Source organism: Corvus brachyrhynchos, unplaced genomic scaffold, assembly GCF_000691975.1.
Source record: "Corvus brachyrhynchos isolate BGI_N302 unplaced genomic scaffold, ASM69197v1 scaffold150, whole genome shotgun sequence".
In the NCBI taxonomy this organism is placed as follows: Eukaryota; Metazoa; Chordata; class Aves; order Passeriformes; family Corvidae; genus Corvus; species Corvus brachyrhynchos.
Window position 1 is genome coordinate 2,183,710 of NW_008236162.1, and position 26,229 is coordinate 2,209,938.

Here is a 26,229-nt window from a genome sequence, read left to right on the forward strand (position 1 = left end):
TGAAATTCCAAGGGTTTGGGCTGAAATTCCAGTGGTTTGGGCAGAAATTCCAGCAGTTTGGGCTGAAATTCCAGATTTTTGGGCTGAAATGTCAGGGTTTGGGCAGAAATTCCAGCGGTTTGGGCTGAAATTTCAGGGGTTTGGGCAGAAATTCCAGGGTTTGGGCAGAAATTCCAGGTTTTTAGGCTAGGAACAATCCCTCCGAGTGCCGTTTTTCCCGGTGCTGGCTCCAGGAAATCCCAGGAATTGTGGTTTTTCCACTTACATCTTCCCGATGAACACGCTCAGCACCATGGTCTCGTCGTTGAGCCCCAGCACCTCGGAGAGCCTCCGGTACAGCTGCCCAAAAACAAAAACAAAAAAAAACCATGGAAAAAAGGCTTAAAAACTGCCAGGAAAACCAGGAATGATCCCAAAAAATCTGTTTGTGCTGTGCAGGAGAAAGGGATGCTTTGGGATTTTTTTGTTGTTGTTTGGGGTGATTCCGTTGATCCTAATGCTGATTTTTGCTCTTTTTTTTTTGGTCATAGCAGCAGAACTCTGAACTAAAGGAGGACTGGTGTTTTCCCTGGAAAATTCCCAAGAAAATTCCCAAGAAAATGGGACAGAACTGTGCTCCTCCACCTCCAAACACAGCCAGGGATTTGAGGGGATTTCTTTGGAATTCTCGGCACTTCCCAAATCCCTGTGAAGAGATTTGACCCCACTTTGATTTCTCCTCCAGGAATGAAGAGAAGCCAAGGCTGGAGCAATATTCCCACTGGTTTTTCCATTGGAAAAAGGTTATTTTCCATCCCAAAAGAGGCACCAGCACAGCTCCAAATGCCTTGGGATGAAAGGAATTGGGATTTATTCCCATTTTAAAGCTCAGGGGGCTCCTGGGGTGTTTGAGGTGACCACAGGAATAAGAAAACCAAGGAAAAATTCAATCCAAGTCTCCAATCCTTGGATCTTCCCGAGATTCCCAACCCAGCTGAGTGTTTGCAAAGTCAAAACTTGGGAATAAATGCAGGAATCACAGAAAATGGGATTTATTCTTGGCTAAACCAAGGAGAAATCTGTGAATTCCACTGGTTTTCCTTGGAAAAGAGTGGGATCCCTGGAATTCCCGTTACCTTGGAAGACTTCTGCACCTGGTCCCCGATGTAAATCTTGCGAAATTGCTCGAAGAAGCTCAGCATGGCCAATTCCAGCTTCTCATTCCCGGCCTGCGCCAGCCGGGAATCCGTCAGGTTCATCAGCTGCAGCACCCTGGGAAGGTGGGAAAAGAGGGAAAAGTGGGAAAAAAGCGGGAAAGAAGTGGGAAAAAGTGGGAGAAAGTGGGAAAAAAGTGGGAAAGAAGCAGGAAAGAAGTGGGGAAAAAAGCGGGAAAAAAAGTGGGGAAAAAAGTGGGGAAAGAAGCGGGAAAGAAGTGGGGAAAAAGCGGGGAAAAAAGCGGGAAGGAAGCGGGGAAAAAAGCGGGAAAAAAGTGGGAAAGAAGTGGGGAAAAAGCGGGAAAAAAGCGGGAAAAAAGCAGGGGAAAAAGGTAGGAAAAAGTGGGAAAGAAGTGGGGAAAAATATGGGAAAAAAGCAGGAAAAAAGCGGGGAAAAAAGTGGGAAAAAAGTGGGGAAAAAAGCGGGAAAGAAGTGGGAAAAAGTGAGAAAAAAGTGGGGAAAAAGTGGGGAAAAAGCGGGAAAAAAGCGGGAAAAAAGCGGGAAAAAAGCGGGAAAAAAGCGGGAAAAAAGCGGGAAAAAGTGGGAAAGAAGTGGGAAAAAAGTGAGAAAAAAGTGGGGAAAAAGTGGGGAAAAAGCGGGAAAAAAGCGGGAAAAAAGCGGGAAAAAAGCGGGAAAAAAGCGGGAAAAAAGCGGGAAAAAAGCGGGAAAAAAGCGGGAAAAAAGCGGGAAAAAAGCGGGAAAAAAGCGGGAAAAAAGCGGGAAAAAAGTGAGAAAAAAGTGGGGAAAAAGTGGGAAAAAAGTGGGAAAAAAGCAGGGGAAAAAGCAGGGGAAAAAGCAGGGGAAAAAGCGGGAAAAAAGCGGGGGGAAAAAGCAGGGGAAAAAGCAGGGGAAAAAGCAGGGGAAAAAGCAGGGGAAAAAGCAGGGGAAAAAGCAGGGGAAAAAGCAGGGGAAAAAGCGGGAAAAAAGCGGGAAAAAAGCGGGAAAAAAGCGGGAAAAAAGCGGGAAAAAAGCGGGAAAAAAGCGGGAAAAAAGCGGGGGAAAAAGGTAGGAAAAAGTGGGAAAGAAGTGGGGAAAAATATGGGAAAAAAGCAGGAAAAAAGCGGGGAAAAAAGTGGGAAAAAAGCAGGGAAAAAAGTGGGAAAGAAGTGGGGAAAAGCGGGGAAAAAAGTGGGGAAAAAGCGGGGAAAAAAGCGAGAAAAAAGCAGGGGAAAAAGCGGGAAAAAAGCGGGAAAAAAGCGGGAAAAAGCGGGAAAAAAGCGGGAAAAAGGTAGGAAAAAGTGGGAAAGAAGTGGGGAAAAATATGGGAAAAAAGCAGGAAAAAAGCGGGGAAAAAAGTGGGAAAAAAGCGGGGAAAAAAGCGGGAAAGAAGTGGGAAAAAGCGGGGAAAAAAGTGGGGAAAAAGCAGGGAAAAAAGCGGGAAAAAAGCGGGAAAAAGGTAGGAAAAAGTGGGAAAGAAGTGGGGAAAAATGTGGGAAAAAAGCGGGAAAAAAGCGGGAAAGAAGTGGGAAAAAAGCGGGGAAAAAAGTGGGAAAAAAAGCGGGAAAAAGTGGGGAAAAAAGCGGGAAAGAAGTGGGAAAAAAGCGGGGAAAAAAGTGGGAAAAAAGTGGGAAAGAAGTGGGAAAGCAGAGGGAAAGAACAGGGAAAGAACAGGGAAAGCACAGGGAAAGCAGAGGGGAAGCAGAGGGGAAGAACAGGGAAAGCAGAGGGAAGGGAAGCACAGGGAAGGGAAGCACAGGGAAGGGAAGCAGAGGGAAGGGAAGCTCAGGGAGGGGAAGCACAGGGAGGGGAAGCTCAGGGAGGGGAAGCTCAGGGAGGGGAAGCAGAGGGAAGGGAAGCTCAGGGAAGGGAAGCTCAGGGAAGGGAAGCACAGGGAAGGGAAGCAGAGGGAGGGGAAGCAGAGGGAGGGGAAGCTCAGGGAAGGGAAGCAGAGGGAAGGGAAGCTCAGGGAAGGGAAGCTCAGGGAGGGGAAGCTCAGGGAAGGGAAGCTCAGGGAGGGGAAGCAGAGGGAAGGGAAGCTCAGGGAGGGGAAGCTCAGGGAAGGGAAGCTCAGGGAGGGGAAGCTCAGGGAGGGGAAGCAAACGCCCGCTGGGGACGGGCACTGAGCACGGAGGGATTGCCCGGCTGCTCCCAGGGGGTGGGGGATTGGTTTTTCCTCAATTTCTGCGGGAATTTGGGCTCAATTCGATCGATTTGGTACCAAGCAGCGAGCAGAAGGCTCCTCCTGGCTGTGAAGCTGTTTAAGGCTCCTCCAGCCCTTCCAGCAGCGCTGCAGGGCTTGGATTTGCTCCGGAATTGAATTCCAGGTGCTTTGGAATCTCCCAAATTCCTCTCAGGTGCCTCCCTCCCCCATAAAAATCTGGGTTTAGAGCCTTTCCCACGGCGTTTTGAGTTTGTGGCAGCTGCAAAATCCCACCTGGGATGGGGGTGAAGGGATTTTGGGATAAATCCAATCGGATATTCCCCAACAATTCCGAAAGATATTCCTTTGGGAAGTGCCACCAGGCATAAAAGGGGAGAGGAAATCAAACTGAAATCAACGTTTATGGATATTTATCATAAACGGTGGCTCTAAAACAGCTGGAGTTTAGTTGGGATCCCAGAATTTTCCCCCTCAGGAATTCTTTTTCCACCAGCTCAGCTTCCTCACCTCCTTTTCTCCGCCCGGATTCCAAGAGAAAACTTTCAGTGGGAGCAAAGCTTTGAGCTCCAAGTTCCCACATCCATTAATTAAAGCTTCCACTGGGTTTCAATCCCAAAAATCCAATTAATGACATCACTGAATTTGAATTTTCCAAGCCCAATATTCCCAAGTATTTATGGACAAAAGCCACTTTTTTGGGTTATTAAGTGGGAAAAAGCCTTTTCCCCTCATCCCAGCAAAGAACCACCACGCATTTAGTGATCAATGAGTGATAATCAATGAATAATTAGCCAATAATTGCTTTTTCCAGGCATTTAGTGATCAATGAGTGATAATCAATCAATAATTGGCCAATTATTGCTTTTTCCAGGCATTTAGTGATCAATGAGTGATAATCAATCAATAATTGGCCAATAATTGCTTTTTCCAGGCATTTAGTGATCAATGAGTGATAATCAATCAATAATTGGCCAATTATTACTTTTTCCATGCTTTTAGTGATCAATGAGTGAATAATCAATCAATAATTAGCCAATAATTGCTTTTTCCACGCTTTTAGTGATCAATGAGTGATAATCAATCAATAATTGGCCAATTATTGCTTTTTCCACGCTTTTAGTGATCAATGAGTGAATAATCAATCAATAATTAGCCAATAATTGCTTTTTCCACGCTTTTAGTGATCAATTAGTGAATAATCAATCAACAATTAGCCAATAATTGCTTTTTCCACGCATTTAGTGATCGACTAGTGAATAACCAATCAATAATTGGCCAATAATTGCTTTTTCCACGCATTTAGTGATCAATGAGTGAATAATCAATCAATAATTAGCCAATAATTGCTTTTTCCAGGCATTTAGTGATCGATTAGTGAATAATCAATCAATAATTGGCCAATAATTGCTTTTTCCACGCATTTAGTGATCAATGAGTGATAATCAATCAATAATTAGCCAATAATTGCTTTTTCCAGGCATTTAGTGATCGATTAGTGAATAATCAATCAATAATTGGCCAATAATTGCTTTTTCCACGCATTTAGTGATCAATGAGTGATAATCAATCAATAATTAGCCAATAATTGCTTTTTCCAGGCATTTAGTGATCGATTAGTGAATAATCAATCAATAATTGGCCAATAATTGCTTTTTCCACGCATTTAGTGATCAATGAGTGATAATCAATCAATAATTAGCCAATAATTGCTTTTTCCAGGCATTTAGTGATCGATTAGTGAATAATCAATCAATAATTGGCCAATAATTGCTTTTTCCACGCATTTAGTGATCAATGAGTGATAATCAATCAATAATTAGCCAATAATTGCCTTTTCCAGGCTCTTTGCCCCTCATTCTTTGTCAGAACCCAAATTCCCAGGGGATTTCAATCCCAAAAATCCACTTAACGACACGACCACATTTGAATTTTCCAATTATAGACAAAACCCAGGTGGGGTTATGAAGTGGGGAAAAGACTTTTCCCATATCCCAGTAAAAAACACCACGTAATTCACGAAGAATTCGGGAATAATTAGGCAGTAATTAATGAAGAATTCCCTTCGCCACACTCTCTCCCCCTCCCTCTCTACCACAACCCAAACTCCCTTCGGGAATCGACCCCAGCACTTCCCACCCGGCGCCGGCGCCCGCCCCCTTCCAGCCGCGTTTCCCACTGGAATATCCCAGCTGGGAAAAGGGCAAGAACGCTTTCCCGGCTTTCCCAGGAGCAGATTTTTCCGGAATATCCCGGAGTGGAGCATCCCTACCGACAGACCAGCTCTCCGTCCATGGCGTCCTGCTCGTCCGTGCTGGCGAAGGACACGCGGCCGCCGATGACGGCGCCGATGATGTACACGAGCCACGTCAGGCGGCCTGCGGCGGGGGCACGCTCAGGGCTGGCCACCCTCCTCTGGCAGTGGGTGGCCCAGCCCCAAAGAAATCTGTTTTCCCCCCAAAGAAATCCATTTTCCCCCAAAGAAATCCATTTTCACCCAAAGAAATCCATTTTCCCCCAAAGAAATTCACTTTCCGCCCAAATAAGTCCATTTTCCCCAATAGAAATCCATTTCCCCCAATAGAAATCCACTTTCCCCAAAACAAATCCATTTTCCCCCCAAATAAATCCATTTCCCCCAAAGAAATCCATTTTCCCCAAAAATTCCACTTTCCCCCCAAAGAAATCCATTTTCCCCTCAAATAAATCCATTTCCCCCAACAGAAATCCACTTTCCCCACATAAATCCATTTTCCCTAAGAGAAATCCATTTTTCCCCCAAAGAAATCCATTTTCCCTAAAAAATTCCACTTTTCCCCAAAATAAATCCATTTTCCCCAAATAAATCCACTTCCCCCAAATAAATCCATTTTCCCCAAGAGAAATCCATTTTCCCCCCAAAATAAATCCATTTTCCCTAAAAGAAATCCACCTTCCCACGAAAGAAATCCATTTTCCCCCAAATAAATCCATTTTCCCCCAAAGAAATCCATTTTCCCTCAAAATAAATCCATTTTCCCCAAAAAATTCCACTTTCCCCCAAAATAAATCCATTTTCCCCCCAAAGAAATCCATTTTCCCTAAAAGAAATCCACTTCCCCGAAATAAATCCATTTTCCCCAAAAATTCCACTTTCCCCAAAAGAAATCCATTTTCCCCCCAAAGAAATCCATTTTCCCCAAAAAATTCCACTTTTCCCCAAAATAAATCCATTTTCCCCAAAAGAAATCCACTTTCCCCCAAAATAAATCCATTTTCCCCAAAAATTCCACTTTCCCCCCAAAGAAATCCATTTTCCCCTCAAATAAATCCATTTCCCCCAACAGAAATCCACTTTCCCCACATAAATCCATTTTCCCTAAGAGAAATCCATTTTTCCCCCAAAGAAATCCATTTTCCCTAAAAAATTCCACTTTTCCCCAAAATAAATCCATTTTCCCCAAAATAAATCCATTTCCCCCAAAGAAATCCATTTTCCCCCAAAATGAACCCATTTCCCCCCAGTCAATCCAGCCCCATCTCCAGAGCAGCGCCCCCCCCACAGGGCCACCTCCCCCAGGAGAAACCGGGAGCGATCCCTCCCCTCCGGCTGGATTTTCCAGGAATTCCCAGCTCCAGGAAGCACAATTCCACTGGGAATTCCCAGCTCCTGGAGGCACAATTCCATCCGGAATTCCCAGCTCCAGGAAACACAATTCCACTGGGAATTCCCAGCTCCAGGAGGCACAATTCCATCGGGAATTCCCAGCTCCTGGAGGCACAATTCCTTTGGGAATTCCCAGCTCCAGGAAACACAATTCCACTGGGAATTCCCAGCTCCAGGAGGCACAATTCCATCGGGAATTCCCAGCTCCTGGAGGCACAATTCCTTTGGGAATTCCCAGCTCCAGGAAGCACAATTCCACTGGGAATTCCCAGGTCCTGGAGGCACAATTCCATCGGGAATTCCCAGCTCCAGGAAACACAATTCCACTGGGAATTCCCAGCTCCTGGAGGCACGATTCCATCAGGAATTCCCAGCTCCAGGAGGCACAATTCCTTTGGGAATTCCCAGCTCCTGGAGGCACAATTCCACGGGGAATTCCCAGCTCCAGGAAGCACAATTCCCTCGGGAATTCCCAGCTCCAGGAGGCACGATTCCCTCGGGAATTCCCAGCTCCAGGAGGCACAATTCCCTCAGGAATTCCCAGCTCCTGGAGGCACAATTCCCTCGGGAATTCCCAGCTCCAGGAGGCACAATTCCACGGGGAATTCCCAGCTCCAGGAAGCACAATTCCCTCGGGAATTCCCAGCTCCAGGAGGCACGATTCCCTCGGGAATTCCCAGCTGGCTGTCTCACCTTCCTGCACCGCCAGGTCCATGGGGGTGGCGCTGGCGCTCTGCAGCAGCTCCTGGTAGGACTGGGCGGACTGGTCGAAGAGCTGCACCAGCAGCGCGCACGTCTTCTCGTACTCGCAGCGCCCGATGGTGGAGAGCTGGTCCAGCTGCTGCTGCACCAGCCCCGTGTCCTCCAGAGGGTCCTCCAGGCCATCCCTGCGGGAGGAGAAACCGCGTGGAAAAGGGATTCAGCGCTTGGAAAAGGGATTCAGCGCGTGGAAAAGGGATTCAGCGCTTGGAAAAGGGATTCAGCGCGTGGAAAAGGGATTCAGCGCTTGGAAAAGGGATTCAGCGCGTGGAAAAGGGATTCAGCGCTTGGAAAAGGGATTCAGCGCGTGGAAAAGGGATTCAGCGCTTGGAAAAGGGAGTCAGAACGTGAAAAAGGGATCCAGCGCATGAAAAAGGGATCCAGAATGTGGAAAAGGGAGATCCAGCGTGTGGAAAAGGGATCCAAAGCATGGAAAAGGGATCCAGCACGTGGAAAAGGGATCCGGCACGTGGAAAAGGGATCCGGCGCGTGGAAAAGGGATCCAGAGCATGGAAAAGGGATCCAGCACGTGGAAAAGGGATCCAGAGCATGGAAAAGGGATCCAGCATGTGGAAAAGGGATTCAGAACGTGGGAAACGGATCCAGAGCGTGGAAAAGGGATCCAAAGCATGGAAAAGGGATCCAGCGCGTGGAAAAGGGATCCAGAATGTGGAAAAGGGATTCAGAACGTGGAAAAGGGATTCAGAACATGGAAAAGGGATCCGGCACGTGGAAAAGGGATCCAGAGCGTGGAAAAGGGATCCAGAACGTGGAAAAGGGATTCAGAACGTGGAACAGGGCTCCGGCACGTGGAAAAGGGATCCAGCGCGTGGAAAAGGGATTCAGAACGTGGAAAAGGGATCCAAAGCATGGAAAAGGGATCCAGCGCGTGGAAAAGGGATCCAGAGCGTGGAAAAGGGATCCAGAGTGTGGAAAAGGGATCCAGCACATGGAAAAGGGATCCAGAGCGTGGAAAAGGGATCCAGAGCGTGGAAATGGGATCCAGAGCGTGGAGGCAGCCGGAGGTACGGGGAGAGCGGGGTGCGGGAGGCGCCGTGGAATTGGAGGGTGGTGGGAGGTGAGAGGAATGGACATTAAATGTCAGTGGGAAATGAGGAGAGGAGCAGTGGGTCAGGGGAAAGCTAAAAATCAGGAGAGGAGCAGTGGATAAATGAGGCGGGAAAGGCAGAAATCAGGGAATAAATAAGGTGGAAAAGCCAGAAATCTGAGTGGGAAACACTGAAAATCAGGAGAGGAGCAGTGGATAAATGAGGTGGAAAAGCCAGAAATCAGGGAATAAATAAGGTGGGAAAGCCAGAAATCAGAACAGCAATGGATGAGTGGGAAACGCTAAAAATCAGGAGAGAAGTGGATAAATGAGGTGGGAAAGCCAGAAATCAGGGAATAAATAAGGTGGAAAAGCCAGAAATCAGGGCATAAATGAGGTGGAAAAGCCAGAAATCTGAGTGGGAAACGCTAAAAATCAGGAGAGGAGCAGTGGATAAATGAGGTGGAAAATCAGGAGAGGAGCAGCGGATCAGGGGGAAAAGCCATCGGCACCTGGTGGGAGCAACCTCTTCTTCCATCCTTAAAATTATCCATTTCTTTTAACATTTATCCATTTCTTTTAACATTTACCCAGGTCTTTTAACGTTTATCCATTTCCCATAACATTTATCCCGTTGTTTTAACAGTACCCACTTCCTTTAACATTTATCCAGGGGTTTGAAGGGAATGGGCAGTGCCAGGAACAAAGGCTCTGGTTGTGTTCCTACAGCACAACTTTTCCATGGGAATCCTTTCAGTGCCTTTTCTTTTAAATGCAATAAATTCCACAAGAAATCAGAAAATTCTGGAATGATTTGGGTTGGAAGGGACCTTAAAACTCATTTAATTCCACCCTTTCCATGGGCAGGGACACCTCCCACTATCCCAGGTTGCTCCAAGCCCTGTCCAACCTGGATTTGAACACTTCCAGGGATGGATGATCCAGAAGAAAAAGGGATAATCCCATCAGTTTTCCCTAAGAGAGGCCTTATTTTCCTATATTTGACCATTTGTTTTCATCCAACACAAACACACACCCGGGAGGATTCATCCCACACAAATCCAGGCACGACAATGGAATTCTGGAGGCTGATTCCTTGAAATGAATTAAAAATAAAAGGTGCTTTTAGGTGGAATTTGTGCGGAGCTGGGAGAGTGAAGTGAGTCACACTTGGCTCACATTCCCCCTCTGCTCTGATGGGAATTCTGGGATGCTGCAGATCCCGGGAAGATGAATCCTACCCGGAACATGTCGGACACAGAGATCAGCTCAGCCACGGGAGATTAAGCAGGGTCTCAAAAAAAAAAAAAAACAAAAAAACCCAGCTTAAAAAAATAAATCTCTTCTAAAAAAACCAGCCAGGCTGTGATTTAGGAAAGCTCCCTCAGAAATCCTCACAAAACTTCCTGCTCTTGTGGCTGGTTTTAAAGGAAAACTGGGAAGAGAAATACGCTGGAGCCCGGAGTGATTGTTCTGGAGCTGACAATCCTGGAATTATGGAATGGTTTGGGAAGGGATGGTGAAGTTCATCCCATCCCACTGTCTGCCATTGGCAAGGGCTGCATCTTTCCAGAGGGACACAATCCCGGCTGGAAATCATCCAGGGATTTATTCCAGAGGCACCCAGGGCTGCTCTCTGCCTTTCACTTGGGAGCTGGAGCCACTGGAGGGGAAAAAATGCCCGGCTTGGAATTCTTGGAGCTGTCAGCGAGCCTGGGCTGCTCCCAGGATGTTGGTGTGGCTCTGCCAGGGCAGCATTTCCAGCCCCAAAGCCGGAATATTCCCGAGATCCCAGGGATGCAGGCCCCTCCTGGTGTGCCAGCACAGCTCCTGTCCCCTGTGCCTGTGTCCAACAGGATTCTCCACCAGCCCAGGGCTCTGTGGGGAACTCTGGGAGCAGCCCTGGGATCAGGGAGTCCCAGGAGCAGCAGCTCCTGGAATGGTCGCTCCCGTTTTATTGCCAGGGGTGTTGGAGCTGCAGTTTGGAATTCACTGAATCCTGGGATGCTTTGGGTTGGAAAGAGCTTAAATCCCGTCCCATGGCAGGAACAGGGACACCTCCCACTGTCCCGGGTTAATCCAACCCGGCCTTGGGCACTTCCAGGGATCCAGGGGCAGCCACAGCTGCTCTGGGAATTCCATCCCAGCCAGGAATTCCTTCCCAATATCCCATCTAAGCCGTTCTTCTGTCACTTTGAAGCCATTCCCTGGGTCCTGTCCCTCCAGCCCTTGTCCCCAGTCCCTCTCCAGCGGGAGACCCCTCAGCCGCGTCCTCTCCAGCAGGAACACCCCCACCTCTGCCAGCCTTCCCACCCCTCAGAGCAGCAGGAAAAGCGCTCCCAGCCCTGGCATTCCCTCACCTGAGGATGATGTGCACGGATTCCAGGCGGGAGGTGATGTAGGCTTTGGTCACCTCGGGGGTGTAGGTCTCCAGCATGTGGGGCTCTGTGGCCTTCACGTAGGGCACGGAGGCAGCCAGGCGCTGCCACAGGCTCAGCAGGTAGTGCACACTGTTGGGAGCAAATTCCCAGTGCTTCCAGAGGGAAAAGAGAAGGAACACAAACCAGGGAGTTATGATTTGTGTTGTTTGATTTAAGTTTTTTCCACAGAATTTGGGCTGGAAGGGGTTTAAAGCTCAGCTCGTTGCACTTTCCACTGGCCAATGCCTTTAATGGCCTGGTTGTCAAATTAACCGGGATTTTCAGGGCTCGCTGGTGGGAGTAAATTCTCAGTGCTCCCAGAGGGGAAAAAAAAGGAAAACAAACCAAGGAGTTATGATTTGTTTTGTTTGACTTGACTTTTCTTCCACAGAATTTGGGTTGGAAGGGGTTTAAAGCTCAGCTCGTTGCACTTTCCACTGGCCAACATCTTTAAAGGCCTGGTTGCCAAATTAACCAGGAATTTCAGAGTACACCTGGATCAGCACTCAGTAATCACTGGGAGATAATCCCAAATTCCCAGGACGTGGAGCTGAGCCTCCAATCCCAGGCCTCACTCAGTTCCCACACACTGCACAGCCCCGAGCTGCTTCCCAGGAATCACAACTGAACAAAGGAATTCTCCAAGCTCCACAATTTTTTAAACCCTCTCCTGTGCAGGGCTGTGGTGGTGAGCTGTACACACCACTGGAAAACTCAGTGGGAATATCCATGATATTCCAATTACTCCCAACCCCGCTGAGTGCATTGGAAGAGTGAAGTGAGACAGAATTCTAAAAATAAACCTTATTTAACAAGTTGGGGGTTTTTTCCCTGCTAGGATATGGAAAGCCTCTGGAGGCATGGCAACAACTCTGCCTTCCCCCACAGATTCCATTCAGGAATTCGCAGGATGATCCATGCAGGATTGTGTCACAGCCTCCTCTGGGGTTCGGGGTAAAAATGAACCAGATGAGAAGCTCTTGCTTTGTTTTTCAGGAAATCCAAGGGGCAGGAAGAGGGAAGGGAAGGTTTGTACCTGCAGGCTGGTCACGGTGAAGTTGGCGATGAGCCGGATCACCTCGGGGTAGTTCTCCACCTTCACCAGTTCTCCCAGTTGGTAATTGCTTTTCAACCGGGCCAGCAACCGGCAGAACTCGTGGTAATTGTTGGGGTCTGACAAACTCTGAGGGGACAGAAAGAAAAGGGGGACTCGGGAATGGCTCTGCTGTCACCTGGAATCACACAGGTTGGGAAAGAGCTCCGAGAACAAGTCCAAGCTCCCAACAAATCCCACTCTGCCCATTAAACCGGTCTGGAACTGCCACATTTACTGGCTTTTGGGCACTTCCAGGGATGCTGACATCCCTGGGCAGCCTGCTCCAGTCCTTAAATACTCTTCCAATGGAGAAGTTTTTCCTAATACCCACCCTTGGTGGTGGAATGGCAGGAAACAGGAGAAAGCAGCAAGACCCTTCTCCCCTTTGCCAAGTATCCATGTCCACATTCAGGAGGGACATTAAATGGATTTTTGGGGATGAAATGTGATGAAGAGGACACAGAGCCCTCATCCCACCTGGAATACTCACCTGGGGGTTTTCCAGTATCCGTTTCACTCCATCCACGAGATGAGATAAGAACTTCGCCCGCTCGGCGTTGTTGAAGAGGGAGCGGCGCACGGAGGCGATCTGCACCAAGCAGGATAAAACCTGCCAGCACGCAGGAAAATGGGAAAAAACACAAAAATCGGGATGAGAATAAGGCAATGAAGAGGCTTTCCCCTCACGACACGAGCGGTGACTGAGGTTTGGTGCTCCTTTAGGGACAGAACAGCTCCTTCACCTTCGCAGCAGAGAAAGAAATTCCAGCACCCACAGGAACAGCTCCATCCCAAGAGTCACAGAATCATGGAATTCCTGAGGTGGGAAAAGCCCTCCAAGGTCAGAGTCCAACCTTTGATCCCAGCCCAGAGCACTGAGTGCCACATCCAGGCCTCCTTCCCTGGACACCTTCAGGGATGGGGACTCCAATCACTGATCCCAATGGAATAATTTCAGCTTTCCATTCAAAAAAGGAGTCTCACACTTCAAATCTCTCCTGAATATTTGAGGCTTGAAATTCAGGACTAGCCATTAACCCTCCACCAGAATAAGTGGAGTCTCTCCACGGAACAATTCTTTCTGAAGGCCCTTCCCTCTCAGCTTTGTTTTCACTGAGCTTTAATCATGGGTAATATTTATCATGGAGATAAATGCCTGGCAGGCCATTTTTTTGTATTTTTTCAGAAGAAATAATCCAACTTTCAGCTCAGTTGTGCTCTTGGCCCTTTCATCCCAGTGGGACACGGCCTAGTTTGGAAGGGTGGAAGGAGAAATTCCATTCCTTGGGGTGTTTCCCAGCTTGCTCCCTACTCCTGGTGTGGTTTTAGGACCTGGTTTGGGAATAACAGGGGCTACATTCCTCAAGGGGATGAGCAAACAGGAGATTCCAAGTTGTGTGAGGGGAAAGGAGGTTGGAATTCCAGCAAAAATGTGTTTTTTAGGGAAAATCCAACCCTGTAGATGCTCCAAAACTCTCAGCAGCACTTGGACACTTCAGCACAACCTGGGGCACCTGAACCTCCAGGGAATCTCCCACATGAATCCTAAAGTAAAGGAAAATAAACCCTGGACTTACCAGAGGAGAAAACGAAGGAGGGATGGAATGATAAAGATCAAAAAACAACTGAAGGGTCGAAGAATCCAAGAATGCTGCAAGACAAGAGAAGATTTTACCTCCATTTACAGCTTCCCACAGGTCTAATCCTTATTTTATCACCCATGGCACATGGATTTGTCACACCAAAGCACCACAATTCCACGAAAATTTCCCCAGGATTTTGTATTTTTAACGCAAAAGCCTTTCCTAGAAATAAAGTCACCCACTGGCACTTGGAACTGGGAGAAAATGACAGGAAGGTATTTTCAGAACACAATCTGTGCAAGTGCCTGTCAAATGCCTGCTGGGAACAGCAGGATGTGGGGAAAAGGTGCCAAGTTCTGCCCTGCTTTTTTAAAAAAATTCCGTTTTCCTGGTGGTTGGACTGGGAGGTGAAAGACTGGAAGGGAAAAGGGGTTTTAAAAGCAAGATAAAATCCCAAAAGTGAATTAGGTGGGTTTAAGGCTGGGTTTAACCTCTGGCTTTGGGTTTAACCTCTGGCTTTGCACGCCCAGGTTTATTTGTGCCAAATCAGAGGGTTTGAGCATTGCACAGTGCAAAGATCATCCGAGGACTCGTCCGTGGAGGTGCCGATGAAATCGAAGTTCAGGCAGTTGTGGGTGAGCTTGAGGAGCTGCATCAGCAGCCCGTGCTGGCTTTCATCGTTCAGGTTCAGGTTCTTCCCAGAAGCCTGTGGAAAACGTGGAATTAAGACCGGGAAAAGGGGAAAATAAATCCAGGTGGCAGCTGAATTGAGGCAGGATTTCACTTGAAGCAAGATGGGGCTTTGTGGAACGAGCACCAGGAGTGTTTGTAGAGGCAGTGAGTCCATAAATATATCCCAGAGTCTTTCCAGGACATGGATAACAGGCAGCATTCCCATTTCCCTCCCTGAACTGCACAGGCACGAGGCTTGCCAGGGATGCAGGAGATCAGGGAATTCTCATTAATGTTAAACACAACCCCCCTTTTCTGCCTGACAGGAATCCTGGGCTCTCCTTCCCATGGGAATGAGCAGCTGCTCCAGGCAGGGAAAGTTGGGATACTCCCATGACACAGAGAACTCCCTGGACATGGAATTCCGGCTCATTTCTCTGCAGTTTAAACACATCTTGGTCCTTTTATCCTTTGTATCATCACCCTGGGCTTAAAATGAACTCATTCCAGCTTGAATCCATCCCAAATAGTTTGGAAAAGTTGGGATTTTGGGTGTCCTGTGCAGGGCCAGGGATAAGGATTTACTTGTCAAAGATACTGAAAATGGAACCCAAACTTCTCCTCTCTTTCCTGATGCTTAAAGACAGGGAAGTTTAAACCCAGGATCCAGGGATGGATTTGCAGTTGGAATCGTGGAATTATTTCTGTGTTTGTCGCATGGTTTGTTATTTATTTTATATTTATTTATTATTTAAATAAAATTAATTATTAAATAATTATTTAAATAATAATAGTAATAATATGGATTTCTTTAGAAAGGAAATTTCCTTAATAAATCCATTTTTTCCCTGAAAAACAACCCCAGAGCAGAGTTTTTAGGACCAGAGTGCTCATTCCAGGAAGGAATTTCATCCCAAAATATGCTGCCCCAACATCTCGCTTCCCAAAAAAGATTCCAAACCTTTCCTTACCTGTTTCAGTAAACTGCAGGACAGGGTGAAAATATCAAATAAAGAGGAATCCCGGAAGGAAGAGGCAATTTTCCTGTGCTTGGTCAGGGGGTGGGTGGTGTCCGCCTGGATTGGGAGAGAACCAGGGCTCAGAGCTCATGGGATGAGACCAGGAAAACCAGCAGGAACCCTGGGAAGCACTGGGACATCGAGTTTGCCCTCCCCACAACTGCCTAAACCAGCGGGATGCAATTCCACAGCTTTTCCACGGATAAATTCACATTCCTGGGGTTTTGGTGTAGCCCTGCCATGAAGCTGGGCTGGGTTATTCCCAATTTCTTCTCAGTTTTACTTCAATCTCTGCCCCAATCAGCAGCAACAACGTTTTCAGCAGCATTTGGGGATTTTAGGAACGGGAATGGCCGGCTCCAAAGGGTTAAATCCCAGCTGGAGCTGCTGGGCAGGCAGGGATAAGCACCAGGAATTGAAATTCCCTCCTGAACCCAGATGGAGAGGAAGGAAAGTGGAAGGAGTTATCCAGGGATAGCCAGGTTGGACTTTGCTGTTTTATGGGATAAATTCCAGTCCTGGATCTGTCACCGGATCCCAGAGCTGAGGAGCAGCAAAACTCAGAGCACTTCACAGCTTTTTTTTTTTTCCAGGAAAAGGGGGAAAGTGAGGAAAAATTCCCATTTTTGCCATCGATACGAGCCAAATTCCTGGGATGGGCACTGGGTTATCCTGGTGGGATGCAGAATTCCTGCATAAATATCCATTTTTAAATGTTTATTTTACTGTTCCTCACTTAAATTTCAATTTCCAAAACATCCTCCAGTATTTGAGGAACCAGGACAGCTCCAACATTGGATTTTACACCTGAATTTTCCCAACAATTCCATGGAGGATCCCAACACTCCCATCCTTTATATTTTATGAGAGAAGGAAAAGCCCCAACAGTTGGTGGAAGATCCAAGCTGGACCTAAATTTGTCAGGTGCTTTAATACCGAAATTATTCCTCAGTTCAGACTACTGGGAATTCAGGGAGTTGAGGAAAATGAACATTATTTAATTCCCATTTAAAGCCCTTTGTGGGTATGGAAAATACCATCCAAATTTTTGTGTTGATCCCCATTTTCCTGTGTCCTGGCAGGTTTTATCCTGCTTGGTACAGATTGCCTCCAGGATTTCTCTGGATTACGCAACATCCCAGAAAAATCCGAAGTTAGTTACTTTGTGAGACATTAAAATCAAAATCCTTTGTTCCACCTGTTTCTTTAGGAAAATCAGAGACTTTTACACCCATCGTGACCCTCAGCTCAGCACTGCAGCAAAATCTGCCTGGCTGAGGGGAAAACCATGGGAAAACCATGGGAAAACCATGGGAAATCCACGGAAGATGGGACAGCACCAGCTAAAGCTGCTCATCCCAGATTCCAGCAGCAATTCCAAGAGGCAGCACAGCCTTGGAGGGATCTTAAATCCACCTGGGAAAAGCTGGGCCAGGACTGGGCCTGGCCAGGCCTCAGGGGCTGTGAAAGGGACACGGCCTGGAGAATCCAGCAGGATTTGTGGGAAATTTATCCCAGAAATTCATTCAGAGTTTCATCCTGATGAAAGGGATGGTTTAAAAATGGGCACACTTGGATAATTTTGGTTTTATCTCCCTGGTCATGAGGGAGGGGCTGAAAATCAGAGACTTTTACACCCATCGTGACCTTCAGCTCAGTACTGCAGCAAAATCTGCCTGGCTGAGGGGAAAACCACGGGAAAACCACGGGAAATCCATGGAAGATGGGACAGCACCAGCTAAAGCTGCTCATCCCAGATTCCAGCAGCAATTCCAAGAGGCAGCACAGCCTTGGAGGGATTTTAAATCCACCTGGGAAAAGCTGGGCCAGGACTGGGCCTGGCCAGGCCTCAGGGGCTGTGAAAGGGACATGGCCTGGAGAATCCAGCAGGATTTGTGGGAAATTTATCCCAGAAATTCATTCAGAGTTTCATCCTGATGAAAGGGATGGTTTAAAAATGGGCACATTTGGATAATTTTGGATTTTATGTCCCTGGTCATGAGGGAGGGGCTGAAAATCAGAGACTTTTACACCCATCGTGACCCTCAGCTCAGCACTGCAGCAAAATCTGCCTGGCTGAGGGGAAAACCACGGGAAAACCACGGGAAATCCATGGAAGATGGGACAGCACCAGCTAAAGCTGCTCATCCCAGATTCCAGCAGCAATTCCAAGAGGCAGCACAGCCTTGGAGGGATTTTAAATCCACCTGGGAAAAGCTGGGCCAGGACTGGGCCTGGCCAGGCCTCAGGGGCTGTGAAAGGGACATGGCCTGGAGAATCCAGCAGGATTTGTGGGAAATTTATCCCAGAAATTCATTCAGAGTTTCATCCTGATGAAAGGGATGGTTTAAAAATGGGCACACTTGGATAATTTTGGTTTTATCTCCCTGGTCATGAGGGAGGGGCTGAAAATCAGAGACTTTTACACCCATCGTGACCTTCAGCTCAGTACTGCAGCAAAATCTGCCTGGCTGAGGGGAAAACCACGGGAAAACCACGGGAAATCCATGGAAGATGGGACAGCACCAGCTAAAGCTGCTCATCCCAGATTCCAGCAGCAATTCCAAGAGGCAGCACAGCCTTGGAGGGATTTTAAATCCACCTGGGAAAAGCTGGGCCAGGACTGGGCCTGGCCAGGCCTCAGGGGCTGTGAAAGGGACATGGCCTGGAGAATCCAGCAGGATTTGTGGGAAATTTATCCCAGAAATTCATTCAGAGTTTCATCCTGATGAAAGGGATGGTTTAAAAATGGGCACATTTGGATAATTTTGGATTTTATGTCCCTGGTCATGAGGGAGGGGCTGAAAATCAGAGACTTTTACACCCATCGTGACCCTCAGCTCAGCACTGCAGCAAAATCTGCCTGGCTGAGGGGAAAACCATGGGAAAACCACGGGAAAACCATGGGAAAACCATGGGAAATCCACGGAAGATGGGACAGCACCAGCTAAAGCTGCTCATCCCAGATTCCAGCAGCAATTCCATGAGGCAGCACAGCCTTGGAGGGATCTTAAATCCACCTGGGAAAAGCTGGGCCGGGATCGGGCCTGGCCAGGCCTCAGGGGCTGTGAAAGGGACATGGCCTGGAGAATCCAGCAGGATTTGTGGGAAATTTATCCCAGAAATTCATTCAGAGTTTCATCCTGATGAAAGGGATGGTTTAAAAATGGGCATAGTTGGATAATTTTGGATTTTCTCCCAGGTCAATAAAGCGGGGCTGACAACAGGGCTCACACTCATCTTCACTAAATAATTCCTTATCCTTGTTCTTCCCCCTTCCCATCCCAGAAAACCACACCAAAACATGGGAAAAGATGGAAGATGCCAGTGAAACAAAACAATCCCTCAAGACAGGAGCTCTCAGCATCTCAGCACGAACAGGCAGCGACCGTGTACAACAACAAAAAAAACCCCCAACAAACACAACAACACCCCCCTCAAACACCTCCCAGACAGCAAAATTCCCAAAAAAAAAACCCGGAAAAGGCAGGACACAACAATATGAATGAGAAAATTGGACACTTACTTCACTGAGGAAGGCTGTAGCACTTACTTGATTAATTTCATTCGTTAGTTGGGACAGGATTGTCACTCCTATGATGCAGTGCTCTACACTGTCCTGGGGAGGCAAAGGCACAGGCACAGCTTTCACTGGGCTGCACTTCCAAGGATTCATTTCCTTGGAAAAATTCCTGGCTAGAAAAGCTTAATCCTTCTTTTTCTGAGTGTGAAATAGCCCAGATTGTGAATTTCAAACGTGCTTTTAAAATCCGTGAGGCGAAAGGTTCTAAAGAGGAACCAAAATCAGGCCCCTTTATTCCATATTTTAATATTTTAATATTATTATTGCAATTAATTATTTTATTAAGATCTTTTTCCTGCGATGTCCTAACCCTGAGCAGATTTTTTTGGGGAGTTTTTCTATTTTTTGGGGTCAATTTTAAGGCAAAACACATGGAAAACGTTGGGAAATAAACTCCCAGCCGCTCATTTTTAAGCCCCTTTTCCCAAAGAATCCCATTTTTCCCCTTCTCCTCAATAAGGAGCCAGCTGTGGGTGCAGATTCCTCTTCCCTAAAAAGCTGAAAGCCTGGATGTAAGGATTGAAGAGAAACAACCTGGAATTTGTTCCTTTTCCCCAATTTCTGCACCTAAATCCTGGCTCTGCACCTCCTGCCCTAAACTCCAGCTCCAAAGACTCATCTGCAATCGAGAAATTCAGGAATCTTTCAGGATTTGGGGACCTCGGGCACAAGAAAATCCCAGGAGAAGCCCTTGGAAAAGGCCACGGAAGCACCTCTGGATCCAGGGAAGCCTCCTGGGTGTTTTGGCAGCCGGGAAATGGGATTGGAGGAGGAATTGCCTCCACACTAATTAATTAAAGGTCTTAATTACAAATCCCACGTCCCCTGGGCCGGGAGCAGGAAAATGAGGGATGCAGCTCTGGGAATTGCAGCCAAAAGCACCTGAGGAATATTTGGGATGGAGTCAGGAGGCCTGGAAAGCAACGGAATCTTTGAATGGCTCCATCTCCCAATCCGCTTCACTGCAGCGAGAGGGAAACGCCAAAACATCCGAATTTAGCCAAAAAAACCCCGGGATTTAGCTAAAAAACAAGGATTGAGCTAAAAAAAAAATTCGGATTTGGCTAAAAAAATTAAGATTTAGCTCAAAAATATCCAGATTTGACTAAAAAATATGCAGATTTAGCCAAAAAATATTTGGATTGAGCTAAAAAAAATTCGGATTTGGCTAAAAAAATTAAGATTTAGCTCAAAAATATCCAGATTTGACTAAAAAATATGCAGATTTAGCCAAAAAATATTTGGATTGAGCTAAAAAAAATTCGGATTTGGCTAAAAAAATTAAGATTTAGCTAAAAATATTCAGATTTAGCTAAAATACTTGGATTTAGCTAAAAAAATACTTAGATTTTGCTAAAAAATATTTGGATTTGGCTAAAAATAATCAGATTTGGCTAAAAATAATCAGATTTGGCTAAAATATATTTGGATTTGGCTAAAAAATATTTGGATTTAGCTAAAAAATATTCAGGTTTGGCTACAAATATTTGGATTTAGCTAAAAAAAATTCGGATTTGGCTAAAAAAATTAAAATTTAGCTAAAAATATTCGGATTTAGCTAAAAAATATTTGGATTTAGCTAAAAAGAATTCGGATTTAGCTAAAAAGTTAAGATTTAGTGAAAAAATATTAAGATTTAGCTAAAAATATTCAGATTTAGCTAAAAGTATTAGGATTTAGCTGAAAAATATTTCGGTTTAGCCAAAAAAATATTCAGATTTAGCTAAAAAATATTTGGATTTAGCTAAAAAGTATTCAGATTTAGCTAAAAATACTCGGATTTGGCTAAAAAAATTAAGATTTAGCTAAAAAATACTTGGATTTGGCAAAAAATATTCAGATTTAGCTAAAAAAATATTCGGGTTTGGTTATAAAATACTTGGATTTGGCTAAAAATTATTCGGATTTGGCTAAAAAATGAAGATTTTGCTAAAAATAATCAGATTTTGCTAAAAGTATTCGGATTTAGCTAAAATACTTGGATTTAGCTAAAAAAATATTTGGGTTTCGCTAAAAAATATTTGGATTTAGCTAAAAAATATTAGGATTTAGCTGAAAAAAATTCAGGTTTAGCTAAAAATACTTGGATTTGGCTAAAAAAATTTAGGATTTAGCAAAAAAAATACTATTTAGCTTAAAAAATATTAGGATTTAGCTAAAAGTATTAGGATTTAGCTGAAAAATATTCAGGTTTAGCTAAAAATATTCGGATTTAGCTAAAAAATATTCAGATTTGACTAAAATATATTCAGATTAGGCTAAAAAATATTTGGATTTGGCTAAAAATAATCAGATTTGGCTAAAAAATATTCGGATTTAGCTAAAAATATTCAGATTTGGCTAAAAAATATTCAGATTTAGCTAAAATACTTGGATTTAGTGAAAAAAATATTTGGATTTGGCTAAAAAATATTCGGATTTCGCTAAAAAAATTAAGATTTAGCTAAAACATATTAGGATTTGGCTAAAAAATACTTGGATTTGGCTAAAAAATACATGGATTTGGCTAAAAAATATTCGGATTTGGCTAAAAGTATTGGGATTTGGCTAAAAAATATTCGGGTTTGGTTATAAAATACTTGGATTTGGCGAAAAAATATTCGGATTTGGCTAAAAGTATTGGGATTTGGCGAAAAAATATTCGGATTTGGCTAAAAAAATTAAGATTTAGCTAAAACATATTAGGATTTGGCTAAAAATATACATGGATTTCACTAAAACATATTCAGATTTGGCTAAAAATATACATGGATTTCACTAAAAAATATTCAGATTTAGCTAAAAATATTGGGACTTGGCTAAAAAATATTCGGATTTGGCTAAAAAATATTCGGATTTGGCTAAAAAATATTAGGATTTGGCTAAAGAATACTTGGATTTAGCTAAAAAATATTCGGATTTAACTAAAAAACATTCAGATTTAGCTAAAAACTATTTGGATTTAGCTAAAAAATACATGGATTTGGCTAAAACATATTCAGATTTCGCTAAAAACATTCAGATTTCACTAGAAATATTCACATTTAACTCAAAAAATTCCGATTTAACTAAAAAAAAAAAGGAGCCGGTTGCCCTGGGAAGCCGCTCCTCCAAAGCACCGACACAGAAGAGGCCGAGCTCCCGCAGAACAGCTGGAAAAGCGCTGGATTTGGGGAATGCCGGCAATTCCAGGCGGGAATCTGACCTGCAGGAACCTGGTGACGTCGTTGATGACGTTCCTGAAGACGTACTCGTCCTTCTGGCAGTCGAACCAGCCCAGCTTGGTGATCCTGGCGTAGAGCTGGATCAGCGCCTGCGTCACGAACGTCGCCAGCTTCGGCCTCGTGGCCAGGTAGTTCAGCACATAATTCCCTGGAAAAGAAGGAAAAGATGGAGCTGGAGGGAAAATCCAGCCCTGGGAGGGGTTTCCAGGTGTTTTCCACCAAAGGGAAAAGGAGCTCTGGGGAGGTTGGTTGGAGAGAATGGATGCAGGGAGGTGAAAGGGATATGGGGGATAAGAGGTGAAGGGTGGGGTTTGGTTTGGGAATTGTAGGAATGCAGAGTGCTGGGAAATTTCTCTGCCTGTTTTTAAGGGTTTTTACCCCCCTGAACAACGCTGCTTTTACCTCCAACCTTGGAAAAAATTAGCAACAGTCAGACAAGAACTGGAAAATGCAGAGGTGGGAATGAGGTGATGGACGACGATGGGAGATTGGCACAGGGTGGAAAATTTAGAGGTTCTGGGCTTCTCTTTGTAGTAAAGAGATGAGAGTAAAAAAGATCCAAGTGGAGGATTGTTGTTGTTCTCTAAACCTTCTTCTCCTTCTTCTACCACTCCACGTTCTGCAGTAAAAGTGGTTTGGGATGATTGGATAGAGAATTCCGCAGTTCCTGCCCGTGTTACTGAATAACGGGTAGGAAAGTGAAAATAATGCACGTTTTTAGTAACTATTGGTTAAAATATCTTTAAAAGGCTGTGTATGGAAAAAGGGTGGGATTCCCACCCTCAAACCTCATCTGTTGGCTCCGTCAGCTCCAAAAATCAGGGAATTCTGAAGGTTGGAAAAGCCCTCGAAGGTCATGGAGGCCAAGCCTCATCCTCAAGGGCCGCCTCCACTTGCAGGGATGGGGATTCTGCCTGTTCCAAGGCCGGAAAAGCCTTCAGATCCCAAGTTATTTCCAGAGCTTTCCCTGGAGATGCCAATCTCCCACATCATTGGTAAAAAGGAAAGCAGGCTGAGGCATTTCCTGCTTCCCTGGAGGATCCAGGAAAGAGCAGGGATGGATTAAATCCCCAAAATCCAAATCCAAATGATATTCCAGACACCCATAAAGGCTTTTCTGCCTTGACCACATCCTTGGAAAAGCCGATTTTGCATTCCAAGGGAAATGTATCAAATCCACGTGGTTTATTCACCAGACCACGCAGCTGTCATTCCCTTTTATCCCAAAAAATTCCGCCTATCCAGCCTTGAACTCTGCTAACAACACAGCCAAGCCACCCCATCCACAATAAACCTTTGGAGCATCCCAAGTGGAAAGCCCACAGCTGGCAGGGAACCTCCCACCCACGGAGAGGAGTCTCTGTGACCAAGATTCCATGGATTTGGTGGGAAAAAATTCCATACTCACGGATATCTATTCGCTGCTCCAGCGGCAGGGGGTTGTTTGTGCGTGACACCAGTTTGGTAAGGCAGGTGGCTGCCAGTAACTGGGAGTAGGAAGACTGGAAAAAACAAAATCAGAGGGAAAACAAATCCAAAAAAAAAAAAAAAAAAAAAAAAAAAAAAAAAAAAATCGGGATTTTATTTAATTCATGGAGCAGAAATGGATTTGAAGCAAATTCCACCCCCCCGCCCGCCATGGAATTTAATCCTAAAGTGAAACAAGTTGGAGTTGAGGAAAGGAAGGAAAAGCTTTGGAAGAGCAGAACACCATGGAAGTGCCACTGGAAACTGCCAAAATATTGAAATTTCCTTCCATTCCATGCTGGAATGATCCCTGGGAGCCACAGGAAAGGGATAATTTAAATTAAAAAGCAGCTTCCAGTTGTTATTAAATACAGGTTAAAATGTGTTTCCTATGGATCACTGAGCTAATCCTGGGATAAAAATCACGGAATTCAGCCACCTCAATCCCTTGGTTTGGTTTTTTTGTTTTCCTTCTGACCTGGCAAAGCAGGAGAGAAATCTTTAAAGCATTCCCATTTGGAAAAATAAAGGAAAAATAGCCAATTTTATGGAATTCAACCTGAATCCCAGAGTTGCCCAGGACAAGGGATCAAATTAAGGGATTCTCCAAACTCCTTTGGGAAGGGCTGGGACTCCCTGACTTGGATTTCTTGTGGTATTTATCAACTGCATGGGAATTCCAGGACCCTGGAATGGTTTGGCTGGGAAGGGACCTTAAATCCCATCCAGTTCCAATCCCAACACCTCCCACTACCCCAGCTTGCTCCAACCTGGCCTTGGACACCTCCAGGGAACCAGGAGCAGCCCCAGCTTCTCTGGGAATTCCACCCCAGCCTCTCCCCACCCTCCCAGCCAGCAATTCCATCCCAAAATCCCACCCTAATCCCCACCCTGTGCCAGTGGGAAGAACAACCAGAAACCCCAATTCCAGCTTGGAAGCTGCAATTCCACCTCCAAGCCCGGCTGCCCGCAGCAGGAACCGCCTCGCTCGGATTTCTCGCGCCATTTACAAACACCAAAAGCTGCGCTCGGGGCTGGGGGCAATTCCCTCATCCAAGGCTGGAATTCCAGGCTTTTGGGGGATCTCTGGGGATGCACTCACGCTGCCTCTCTCGAGGAGCAGCTGGCACTTGCTCAGGCAGTCGGGGCTGTTGGTGAACTCCACCAGCGCCTTCTCGGCCTGCAGGCGCGTGGCCGTGTCCGTGGTCTCATAGAGCTGCTTGCACAGGTTCTCCAGCTGGGCCAGGCTCTGGAAAACACGGAAAAACGGCATTTGGGCACACCTGGAAATGTAGGGAGAGCTAAAAATTTAGGGATGGAAGGGATGGAAGGCGAGTCCTCTGCACTGTCACCCCGGAGTTGTGTTTGTGCACGCGCAAATTGAGCTTTCCGTAGCTTCTCCTTTCCCTTTCCCTTCCTTTCCCTTCCCTTTCCCCTTCCCTTCCTTTACCTTTCCCCTTTCCTTCTTTTCCTTTTCCTTTCCCTGTTGGGGGCCCGCTGCAACATTTCCCCTTCCCTTCCTTTCCCTTTCCTTTCCTTTCCCTTTTCCCTTTCCTTTCCTTCCCTTCCCTTTCCCCTTCCCCTTTTCTTCCCTTTCCCCTTCCCTTTCCCTTCCCCCTTCCCAGTTCCCCCTTTCCCTTTTGTTGTTCTGTTGGATTTATGGAATTCCCTACAGGGGAATTCCTCTCATTTTCACCTTTTCCATGGAATCACAGACTGGTTTGGTTTGGAAGAACCTTAAATCCCATCCATTCCCATCCCCTGCTGTGGGCAGGGACACCTCCCACTATCCCAGGTTACCCCAGCCTGGCCTTGGACACTTCCAGAGATCCAGGGGCAGCCACAGCTTCCCTGGGAATTCCATCCCAGCCCCTCCCAGCCAGGAATTCCTTCCCGATATCCTGAACTTCACACTGTCAAATTCCTCCCAAACTCAGCTCGTGTTCCCTTTGCACGGAGCCATAAAGGATTTCATGGAATCACGGAACGGTTTGGGATGGGCATTCCCAATTCCCACTGTCCCTCAGCACCCCAGGACAGCGGGAGGAGCTCCCCCTGAACCTCCTCCATCACCGCATCCCAACCCCCTGGAGCAGGAACGGAAGGAGAACGGGATGGAGCCTCCCTGGACGCCTCCAAAGGGATTGAAAACCACCAGGCAGCTCCCGAGTGCTCAGACAGCCGGAAAATATTCCCAGGAAATGGGATCGGGGCAGATGCTCCCCCCCGGTGACACCCGAGGTGTCCCAGTTAAAGCGCGGATTTGCAGCTGGATACAAACATTCCCTGGGGATTTTCCTGCTGGATTAACGAGCAGCTGTTCCCACCTGGAGCTTTCCAGGGGGGATCATTCCAAGCTGGGAATTTTGGGCTTTTCCAAAAACCAGGAGAGCGCTGGCTGTGGGATTTCTTTTCGGGAGAGGTTGTTTGGGATGAGGCTC

At 46.1% G+C, this 26,229-nt stretch overlaps 1 protein-coding gene across 1 annotated transcript in view; it reads right to left on the minus strand.

The window, feature by feature from the left end:
* The window catches only part of XPO7 (exportin 7), a 59,941-nt gene that overhangs the window by 25,378 nt on the left and 8,334 nt on the right, over positions 1–26,229 (minus strand). The window contains exons 2-15 of the mRNA XM_017732504.1: positions 24,891–25,037; positions 23,730–23,823; positions 22,303–22,469; positions 19,089–19,154; positions 15,488–15,592; positions 14,382–14,550; positions 13,839–13,915; positions 12,752–12,871; positions 12,202–12,348; positions 11,106–11,278; positions 7,632–7,825; positions 5,565–5,670; positions 1,116–1,251; positions 266–339 (exon numbers count right to left, since the gene is read on the minus strand). Coding sequence (XP_017587993.1) covers positions 266–339; positions 1,116–1,251; positions 5,565–5,670; positions 7,632–7,825; positions 11,106–11,278; positions 12,202–12,348; positions 12,752–12,871; positions 13,839–13,915; positions 14,382–14,550; positions 15,488–15,592; positions 19,089–19,154; positions 22,303–22,469; positions 23,730–23,823; positions 24,891–25,037 — 1,775 coding nt within the window. The remainder of the gene's footprint in view (positions 1–265; positions 340–1,115; positions 1,252–5,564; positions 5,671–7,631; positions 7,826–11,105; positions 11,279–12,201; positions 12,349–12,751; positions 12,872–13,838; positions 13,916–14,381; positions 14,551–15,487; positions 15,593–19,088; positions 19,155–22,302; positions 22,470–23,729; positions 23,824–24,890; positions 25,038–26,229) is intronic.